Here is a 10,395-nt window from a genome sequence, read left to right on the forward strand (position 1 = left end):
GAAAAAAGAAGGAAAAACGAAGGAAAAAAGAAGGAAAAAAGAAAAAAAAAGAAAAAAGAAGGAAAAAGAAAAAAAAAGAAGGAAAAAGGAAGAAAAAAGGAAAAAGGAAGAAAAAAAAGAAGGAAAAAAGAAGAAAAAAAAAGAACAAAAAAAAAGAAGGAAAAAAGAAGGGGAAAAAAAAGAAGGAAAAAAGAAGAAAAAAAGAAGGAAAAAAGAAGGAAAAAAAGAAGGAAAAAAGAAGAAAAAAGAGAAAAAAAAGAAGGAAAAAAGAAGGAAAAAAGAAGAAAAAAAGAGGGAAAAAAGAAGGAAAAAAAGAAGGAAAAAAGAAAAAAAGAAAAAAAAAGAAGGAAAAAGAAAAAAAAGAAGGAAAAAGGAAGGAAAAAGGAAGAAAAAAGAGAAGGAAAAAAGAAGGAAAAAAAGAAGAAAAAAAGGAAAAAAAGAAGGAAAAAAGAAGGAAAAAAAAGAAGGAAAAAAAGGAAAAAAGAAGAAAAAAGAACAAAAAAAAAGAAGGGGAAAAAAAAGAAGGAAAAAAGAAGAAAAAAGAGAAGAAAAAAAGAAGGAAAAAAAGAAGGAAAAAAGAAGAAAAAAGAGAAAAAAAAGAAGGAAAAAAGAAGGAAAAAAGAAGAAAAAAAGAGGGAAAAAAGAAGGAAAAAAAGAAGGAAAAAAGAAAAAAAAGAAAAAAAAGAAGGAAAAAGAAAAAAAAGAAGGAAAAAGGAAGGAAAAAGGAAGAAAAAAGAGAAGGAAAAAAGAAGGAAAAAAAGAAGAAAAAAGGAAAAAAAGAAGGAAAAAAGAAGGAAAAAAAAGAAGGAAAAAAGAAGGAAAAAAGAAGAAAAAAGAACAAAAAAAAAGAAGGGAAAAAAGAAGGAAAAAAGAAGGAAAAAAGAAGAAAAAAGAAGGAAAAAAGAAGGAAAAAGAAGGAAAAAAGAGGAAAAAAGAAGGAAAAAAGAAGAAAAAAAGGAAAAAGGAAGAAAAAAAAGAAGGAAAAAAGAAGCTAAAAAAAGAAGGAAAAAAAGGAAAAAAAAGAAGGAAAAAAGAAGGAAAAAAAAAGAAGGAAAAAAGAAAGAAAAACGAAGGAAAAAAACGGAGAGAAAAAAAAGGAAGGAAAAAAAAAGAAGGAAAAGAAAGGACTGAGGGGGGCCGGGAAGTGAGGCGGGGAGCCCGGGGCCCCGCCCTCTTGCAAACACCAATCCACGCCCCCTCCCGTAAGCCCCGCCCCTTACTCTCCACGTTTCTGCCTCCTCTGCCGTTCTTGTCCCTGCTCGGCCGCCGTCGCCTCCGCCGCGCGTCGCTGGGCGGGGCGGGGTGAGGAGGAGGAGGAGGAGGAGGAGGGGAACGGGGAGGGGGGGGTGGGAAGATGGCGGAGGCTTCGCCGCAGCCGGGAAGGTTCTTCTGCCACTGCTGCTCGGCCGAGATCGCCCCGCGCCTGCCCGTGAGCGGGGGTGGGGGCCCGGCCGCCGTCCGGTGCGGGGTGGGGGGGGAACCGGGGGCGCGGGGCCGGGCGGGTGGGGGTCCCGGCGGGTCGGGCACGTGGGGGTGAGGCCTGAGGGGGCCGGGGGGCCGGGTCCTCAGGGCGGGGGCGGGGGAGGGGGTGCTCAGGGTGCGGGGGGCAGTTAGGAGGGGCGGGGGTGCGGGCCCTGCGGGGCGGGCGGGTGGCGGTTGGGGCGCGGGGGGGGGCCGTTAGGAGGGGCGGGGGTGCGGGCCCTGCGGGGCGGGCGGTTCTGCGGGTGGCGGTTGTGGGGGGGGGGGTCCGGAGCGAGGACACGGGGGCGCTGGGGCCTGTGCGGGAAAACGGCCGCGGGGAAGCCACCGGTGAAACCGGCGGCGCGGCGGGAGGGAGCCCTCCGCCTTCCCGGGCCTGCTGCGGGCGGCGTGCGGGGCGGCTCGTTGCGGCCCGGCCGTGCTGCCAGGCCGCGGGGCGGGCGGTGGTCCCGGCCTGCAGCGGCCCGGCCCCGGGGGTCCCTCACCCCGCCAAGGGAGGTGACATCCCCCGGGCTCAGGCTCCACGCGTTGTCCGGAGCGAGCTCAGGCTCCGGGGGGTAACGAGGGGGTTTCATTTTTATTCCTTGCGATAGGATTTAAACGAGCGTGAGAAAAGCTTCGCGGGTGATAATTTCTAAGACGCGGGCAACTGCACAGATGATACGTACGCGGCGTTTCCACTTGCAAAAGTGCTTTGTAGGCAAGGTGCAGCACGTGGGCTTTAACGGCAGAGTCAAACCCCTGCCTGTAAGGAGTCAAACTTTCCTGGCGCGGGTCAAAAAAAGAGCGTTGGCTGTGGGAAAGGAACCGGCTAAACCATCGCAGTGGGTCACGGCGAGATTGGCTGTCGATCGCCTGCCAAACGCTGGGGAGATGTTACATTCGGTTTGGAGGGTCCTGGTGATCTCGGTCTGTCCTGAAGCTTTTTGCGGCGCCTCCTCAGAACAAGGTGTTGCTTTTCGTTAACGTCCGTTGAATTTTAAGTCGCTCGGTTGCGAGCCTAGACGTCTCTCTGCCATGGTTGGTTAGACTTCGCCGTCGGCTTGGGTTTTGCGACGCGCTGTTTGTTCTCTCGCCCTCCCCGTCGGCCTGACTGGTTGGGCGAGGGTAAATCTCACGGCTCGCCTTTAAGCGCGAGGAGAAAACTCCCGATAACGCTCCTGCGGAACGCACAGACAGGCTGGAGAGAGCGGCTCGGGAGCCGGAGGTTGTAACCCAGAAATGTCAGTTGTTTGCTTTAAGTTTAAACACCCTGCGCTGGGCTTGTGCCAGCGGAGCACATCTGGTAGTGAACGCGCTGAACCGTAGTAGGGAGCGGGCAGCTGCTTTTCCTTGATTCAAATCTAATTAATTGCTAGGTAATGAGCTTGTTTTGGGGGTCCGAGTCCGTTCGGTTTCGTTTGCCGTTTGCAGAGCCAGCTGCTGGCGATCCCGTAGCGTATGCTGCGACAGGAGTGATTCGAGCAGCCCGAGAAACAACGAACTTTGACGTTTGTACTGTTCCAGCTGCAGAGGAATTTGCTGATCCCTGCGTTCAGAGTTGTCTGTGAGCGCACACACAGGAAAACCTCCCTTAAATTGGGGAGTTGAGACAAGGCACTCGCCGCTCTTGAGCGTGGCCACTGGGATAATTTACCCCAGCGGCGGACGGGTGGAGAGTAAAACGACGAGGGAGTGTTTCGGAGGCAGAGGGAACAGATCTGATTCTCTGTGCTCGACAGAGGGGTTTCCGTGTGCCGGTAACCAGCTTTGAGGAGATTTTGGGTGGTGTAGAAACATTCTTGAAATCAAGCGTTGTGTAAAAATTGCATGGACGCGGTTATTTCACAACGGCAAATGTAAGGAGTCCTGCGCGGAAGAGGGAGCGGCAACTTCTCCCGGTCTGTTTCTAGGTCTCGGCGTTCGCTGCTTCGTTATCGTGCTGGGCAGGCAGCGGCAGCGTTGAGTGGATTGCTGGCGTTGCCGCCTTCTGCTTGGGCCTTATCAGTTTTTTCTGCGGTGGCTGGAGGAGCGATCCCAGATGTTTTATCAGAGCAAACCCACGAGGCTGGCGTCCTCTCCTCTTTTGGGGAATCCATTGACTTGGTTTGAGGGCCTGTGCCAATTTGAACGTAGCAGTAGTAAAGGGAAGTACCCTTATTTTTAGTAACTCTTAAAATTTCTTCCATGCTGAGCCTGGCTTTGCCAGCGCGGGGTTTTGAGCGGTTGCGTTTGCCCGCAGTGGCTTTTCCGCCTCAGCCGTGGTTGGGGTTGGGTACGGGGTCTGTCGCTTCCCCTTCTGACTCGGCGGCGCTGCGTGGCACTGCCGCTTCTCAAGCGCTGAAAAGTGAAGTAATTTCCGTTGAGGATCTGAAGCGTTCCGGGCTGCTGTGCGCTAGGGCGGTGTGGTTGTGGATATAAATCCTTCTCTTGCGCCGGGAATTGTGAGGAGAAGCGACCGTCACAAACTCCTGAGGAGCCCTGCTTCGGCACGCGCGGGTTGCTTATTCCAAGGCGTTCGGTGTTGAAGGCTGCAAGGGTGGCAGCAGCTTTCTGTAAGGCGCGTTGGGCGTGGGAGGGTGACGTTCTGGTATTGTGTGCTGCAGAATGACCCCCTTGTGTCTCCTTGACCTCTGCGTGGTGTGAACCCTGCACTGCATCCGTAACAGCTTTCCATTCGGCCCTTCCGAAGCGACAGCGACGCTGTGCTTAGCCCGTGCTGCGGTTCCCTCCTTGTTTCTTTCACTAGGACAGTTTGGCCCCTTGAGGGGGCGGGGGTAGGCCCCCAAAAGACGCAGCTATTTAAAAAAAGCAGTGTTTGAGTGCTGCTTTTCTGGGAAGGCCGGTGGTTTCGCTTTCACTTTGCCCAGAACGACATCAGATGTTATCTAATGCTTTGGCTGTGCTGGGGATTAATTAGCGTTATCCAGATCTTTTCTAAAGCCAAGTTCCAAACCCACTCAGGTTTAACAATTTGCCTCGCTGCTCTGGGGAAGGCAAATATCCGTGGTTTGGGGTCTTTTTGACTCTGTCATCGTGGCGTGCGTTTGGGACCGTGGGCTGCAGGACTCTTCAACCCCCACCCCATCACGCTGAAGGCGCTCCTTGCAGCTTTTACCTGCCACTTTCTGCTCTCATTCAGTATTTCTTCTCCCGTAGGACTACATTTGCCCACGGTGTGAATCTGGTTTTATTGAAGAACTTCCTGAAGAGCCGAGGTAACGTGCTGCCCCAAAGGCTGTTTATTGCCTAGTGAACTCGGACTGCTTTGCTCTGCACCTTTTTCTAGTTAAAAGGCAGAGTGGGGTACTTAATACACCATTTTTATTACTTCTGCCCAGTATTTGGCTCATCTTTCCTCACTACGAGTGCTTCACTTGCATAGTGTGCATCTACGGGTGAATCAAGCACGGGAGCGTACCGAGCGTCACACGTTGCTGGTGAAGGGCGGGGAAAGAATGGGTTGATTTAAAACAAACAAAAAAAAGTGGTAGAGAGGCTTTCCCCGTGGCATGTGGTAGCTCTGAACTGGTTTGAGTCATCAGGGCAGAGATAACCCTCTGAGAGGAATCTGTGGAATGGAGAGCGTACGTATGCTTCAGTGTATAACTTAATTCAGGGTGCTAACAGCGAAACATTTTGACTGAGACTTTGAACTCTGAACTCAGCTGAGATCTGCATTCACGCGCTTTACTGCTGACTCGGTGGGACCGCTCTCTGGCAGCGTCAGAACAGGGAAGAGTAGGAGAAATGTCTTAAAATGTTTCAAACGCCTTTGCCGGACCTCGGCTGTGACTGCCTTCGGGACGGGCAGCGTGCCCGCGGGCTGGCAGGCGTGCAGTGCCGGGGCACGCGGAGCTGCCTGGGGACGGGGTCTGCCAGAGGCGTGCTGCTGCCTGCTGAGAGGTGGTCTTCGCAGCCTGGTTTTCACACCAGCCTCAGAGGCTGAGCATCCATCCTGGCTAATCCGAACCGCGTTGGTCATTTGCTGTGACACTGGGAGGGTCGCGTCATCGCTGAACCTTCGTTTTTTGTTACTGTGAAAGCGTAGACCTGGATACTGAGCAGTAAGCGTTCCTGCAGCTCTCCAAAAGCAGAAGCCTAACAGCATTAAGAGTTTTTCTAATAATCTGTCCCATTTTGTCACATGCCTCTGCAATAGAGAAGTGCCTTTGATTCAAGATTAGACTTAAGCATGTTTGGATCATAGTGATCAGGGTTTGTACCTTAAGACTTCTCTTCCTGCCACTCCAGAGGATTAGCTGGCTGGTTTGAGGTGGATTGTGCAGGGAATCGTTGCTGGACATCCTGGTTCAGTCACTTCTCTGTAACGTCATGAAATCAGGATGTAAAAGAGTGAGGGGAGATAGGTTACGATGTGGGAAAATGAGGGTTGTGGGGTGGGAAAATGGAAATTGAACGATTAGAAGATGGGCAGCTGAGGGTGGACTCGTTTCTGTGTGGAGCTGACCCTGCCCCGGGACGGAATGGGTCAGACCCCAGAGCTCTGGGGTCCCTTGGAGCTCTGGCTCAGCACAAAAATGAGTCTGTCACTTCACCATGCAGCTGTGGTGTCTGCTTTTCCTGTCAAACTCGTGTCCCTCGCTCCCCTCTGCTGGGAAAATCTTTTCGTAGCACCCTCTGAGCCTTACCAGTGCTCTTCGTTCTTCGCAGGAACGCTGACAATGAGACCAGCTCCTCTACAGCAACCAGTGATCAGAGCAGGCACCCTTTTGAGGTGAGTAGGTCTCTATCTTTCCAACACTTTCTGCTTTGCCCTTGAATTGAAGTATTTTTCCATGAGTACATAGTTTACACGTTCCCTAGATTATGACAAAATTTAGGAAAGGAGGTATTAATATTATCCACATGCTGCTTCTGAAATCTCTGCATGTCGTGTTTTTACTGCCTGTTTTTAATAAAACCATCACTTGTAGCTTATTCTTGTTGTGAGGGGGCTAAGCTGGGATTTAGTGAGCTGTCTGGGTGTGTTGCTATGCAGTAGCCTCAGCTTAAAAGGCAGCAGTTAACACGCAGCAGCTGAAGAGAAACCAGGGAAGCTGTAGTTATTTCGTGCCTTCGTACGTAGTTTCAGTCTGTGTCTGCTCCTCACAGAGCGCGCTGATCCACCTGGGTCAGCCAAGGCCTGGGAGTTGCCGGGGATCTGAAGAGACCAGTCTTTGCTGGTGGAATACTGGGCGTGAAAGCTGTTTCTCTCCTCGTTACAGTCTATTCTCTGAATTCTCTCCCTCCCAGAATGTGGATCAGCACTTATTCACCTTGCCACAGGGCTACGGCCAGTTTGCCTTCGGCATCTTTGATGACAGCTTTGAGTTTCCTTTTGGGTCCAACGTGCAGTCGGAAGACAACAGAGACTCCGAGAACCGCAGGGAGCGAGAACATCAGTCTCGGCATCGATACGGCGCAAGGCAGCCCCGCGCCCGTCTCGCCACGCGCCGTGCCGCTGGCAGGCACGAGGGAGTTCCCACGCTAGAAGGGTGAGAACGACTGCCAGGCTCTTGTGGAGGAAGCCCCGTTGTTTTTCCACGGATGAGAATTAGTTGAAAATCAGCCCGTCCCTTGTTCTCAGCAGTTTGAGGAGCGCTCTCTCAACGAGCGACTCTTCCGGAGGTGCCCCCCTGAACTCACACTGCTGGGCGCTCAGGCTGCAGTGGGCCTGCAGCTGTTGGCAAGCTCTTGCCGTGGGTTTAGGGGCCGTTTCACCTGAGCACGGCGCCGTGGACTGCGGTGTGGTGGGGAGTTCTGACCGTTAAACCTGCCGTGAGAAAGCCTGCCCTGGTCGTTACCAAAACGTTGTACTCGGTGTGCGGCGAAACGGGGGAAAACACCAGATAACAAGAGTGAGGTTTCTTCAACTGCAGCCTGGAGAGCTGTTTGCCAGCTTTGTCAGAAATTATCCCCTTGTGAATAAAACATTGAAACTTCTCTTTATCAGTGAATAATCAGTTCATAAGATGCAATCACTACAGGCTATTTTTCCTTTTCCCTCTGACGATGCGCCAGTATTCAGCCGCTCCGTCCGTGTCGTGTTTCTGGGCTGGGCGTTAGCAGACGTTAATTCTTACATAACCCTGCTTTTCTTCTCTTTCAGCATTATCCAGCAGCTGGTCAATGGAATTATTGCACCTACAACGATACCAAACCTAGGACTAGGTCCTTGGTGAGTTGGAAGATGTACTGCGCTTTCTGACAGTGCTCTTGTTCGTACCCCCAGCCGAATTTAATTGGTGTCCTTATCCTTCCAGGGGAGTCTTGCATTCAAATCCAATGGACTACGCGTGGGGTGCCAACGGCTTGGATGCAATTATTACACAGGTAAAATTGACGTTACAGTGGTGCGTCCTGTCCTCTTGTGCGGTGCTGTGAAATTGCCGGCGGCTCTTGCGATGCAGGGGGCCGCTGAGGGTGTAGAAATGGGAGACGAGGTCCACGGTGCAGGCACTGCGAGGTTCAAGGGCCCTGGGTCACTAAATGGAGCAGATTTTGTGTGCTGCTGAGCTGACACCTTCTTTCTGCCTTCTGCGGCCTATTGTTTTTTCAGTTACTAAATCAGTTTGAAAACACTGGACCGCCGCCAGCTGACAAAGAGAAGATCCAGGCCCTCCCCACCATACAAATCGCACAGGAACACGTAGGTGTGTATATCTCCTCCAGGGAACCGCTCACAAAGAGCACTGTGAAAGTTCTGTTTAACGTTTTCTTGGGATTTAATTTCATCGGCGAGTACCTTCAAGGCCTAAAACATTTCAAAGAGGGGGGAAAGCTGAAGCGTTGCTCTGTTATACTCGCACACACACAAAAAAAAAGAGCAGTGTAGACTGGATGGATTTGCCCTGGGGAGGCAAACTGTTCTGAAAAGTTCGATGTGGATAAAGATGAACAAGCAGAAGGGAAGGGAACGATGAAGCAGACCCAGAGCAGCGAGAGGTGGAGCGATGGTGGTGGGAACTACAAAGCAGAAGCTTTCCTCTCCGCAGGGATGCAGCAGCGCTGGGGAGAAGGGGAAGAGGTGATGGGATCCCGAGCTCTACGTGCTGTACTCTATTGCTTACCTGTGTTTTGCTTTCCCTTTGTGGTACAGATTCTGGGTTAGAGTGTCCTGTGTGTAAAGAAGACTATACAGTCGGTGAAAATGTCCGGCAGTTACCTTGCAATCACCTATTCCACAACAGCTGTATAGTCCCTTGGCTGGAACAGGTTGGTGCCATCTGAGGGGGTGACCTGGGCTTTGTAGCACTTGAGTTTCTCCTCTGTAAATATTTTCGTACCTCCACGATGAGGCCTAAGCATGAGCAGCCTTTGATCGGAGGAAGGAGTGTCATCCTAGCCTTTTCCTCGAGCGCTGCTCCCGTATCGTGTTTCTAATCCTGTTTCCCATATTTCTTGTTTTGTTTTTGTCTGCTCTCCAAAGCATGACACGTGTCCTGTGTGCCGGAAAAGCTTAAGCGGACAAAACACTGCCACAAACCCCCCAGGACTCACGGGGATGAACTTCTCATCATCTTCCTCCTCCTCTTCCTCCAGCTCACCAAGTAACGAAAACTCGTCAAACAACTCATGAATCTTAATCCAACCCTCTGTCCCCGGGGCCCTGTCCATTGTCCTTCCTCCCTCCCCGGCCAACGTAAGCAGCGAAAGGGGCTTCCAGAGCAGAGCGAGGGGAGGGTAGCAAGGGGGAAGCAGCGCCTCCAGAATTCCCTTTTTGAGTTCTGAAGACACGGAGACTCTGGGTCCTTCAGAGATGAGAAGCCTCAAGTTCTGTGCTGGGGGAAAAGAGCTCTGTCTGTTAATAAAAACATCCCTTTGCCGCGTGGACGTTTTAACCGTTGCAGTGAAAGGCTGCTGCGCCCCACAGCTGGGAAACCCGAGGCGCTGAGCTAGCGGTTGCAATTCTGAATGGAAAGGTTGTTTGTATGGTTTGGAATTTGAGATTCCTTTCTTGATTTCTTTTGCTCCTCCTCCCCTTGGATACTATCTCTTCTGCTTTGGAGATTGAAGTCTTTAAACTGAAAGCCTAACGATACTGCCTCCCTCCCGGGATCTCCAGCTGGGGAGGGCCGATAGCTGTCACTGAAAACACGAACTGGTGAAATAGAAACCCCGTTATCCTTCCCTCCCCCATCTCAAGTCCCGTTTATTTTTCTTTATAACCTCGCCCTTCTGATACTCAACACTGAAAGGGTTTTTATAATTTTAAATTATTATTACTGCTGTTAAATAAACGGACGTTTCAGCTCAACGAGACGTTATGCATGATTTGAGGAAAACTACAGGGTAAGCTCTCTGGAGACTGCTGTGCTGAGCCGTCCCGTTTCACCCCAGGGCAGGCTGGGCTTGTCCGAGCCCTCCCGCGTGCCGGGCGCAGGCATGCTGTGAGCTCCGGGCTCCGTCATGACCAGCACCCGTACGTGCGTTGCCAGGATTGCAACTGAAAGCATCCTTGCCTGGTCTTTTGTATTTTTTACACCTTCTCCCTGTTGCAGTCCTGCCCTTCTCTCGGCCTGAGCAGACTTTTCCGCTGTGTCGACATCAGGACTGGGCATGCAGCAGAGCAAGGACCAGCCAAATATTGTTGTGGTCGAATAATACACAGGAAAACCAACATTTTGGAGAAAAATGTATTTCAAAGCTACTTAAAGTACAGCTGATTAAAAAAGGAGAGAGAGACAAATATCCAGGTGTGTTTGTGACTCAGTTTCTGTGACAGAGCTTGGAGAATGAAAAGAATGTGACCGGAGCGGGCAGTGACTTACCTGCCGCCTGTGTCCGTGCTCACCTGGGCCGGGAGGCGCGTGAGGGACACAAACCCGGCTTCGCTCGGCGCTCTCACCGAGGGCCTTCGGTTTTGTTTTGGTCACTGGATCTCCAGCGCGGCCCTGCCGGCTCCGAGAGGCCGGGATCGGGAGCGTGGGGCAG

General features: G+C 51.3%; 1 protein-coding gene across 1 annotated transcript; it reads left to right on the forward strand.

Moving 5' to 3' along the window:
* The first annotated feature begins 1,340 nt into the window (after positions 1 to 1,340).
* On the forward strand, positions 1,341 to 10,152 carry RNF126 (ring finger protein 126). Its single transcript, XM_086767239.1, has 9 exons — positions 1,341 to 1,429; positions 4,618 to 4,676; positions 6,133 to 6,196; positions 6,715 to 6,956; positions 7,571 to 7,639; positions 7,725 to 7,794; positions 8,021 to 8,114; positions 8,561 to 8,676; positions 8,891 to 10,152. The coding sequence occupies exons 1-9, from the start codon at positions 1,355 to 1,357 to the stop codon at positions 9,038 to 9,040; spliced, it is 939 nt and encodes a 312-aa protein (XP_086623365.1). The 5' UTR covers positions 1,341 to 1,354; the 3' UTR covers positions 9,041 to 10,152.
* Positions 10,153 to 10,395: the final 243 nt, after the last annotated feature.

The sequence above is a fragment of the Chlamydotis macqueenii genome, chromosome 26 (assembly GCF_036417535.1).
Source record: "Chlamydotis macqueenii isolate bChlMac1 chromosome 26, bChlMac1.mat, whole genome shotgun sequence".
Taxonomy (NCBI): domain Eukaryota; kingdom Metazoa; phylum Chordata; class Aves; order Otidiformes; family Otididae; genus Chlamydotis; species Chlamydotis macqueenii.

Excerpts from the sequence above, each read along its gene's own strand:
- RNF126 (XM_086767239.1), top strand. The coding sequence starts at position 1,355 with ATGGCGGAGGCTTCGCCGCAGCCGGGAAGGTTCTTCTGCCACTGCTGC. Across the intron at positions 1,430-4,617 it reads AGATCGCCCCGCGCCTGCCC|GACTACATTTGCCCACGGTG; the intron begins GTGAGCGGGGGT and ends CTTCTCCCGTAG. Across the intron at positions 6,957-7,570 it reads GGAGTTCCCACGCTAGAAGG|CATTATCCAGCAGCTGGTCA; the intron begins GTGAGAACGACT and ends CTTCTCTTTCAG.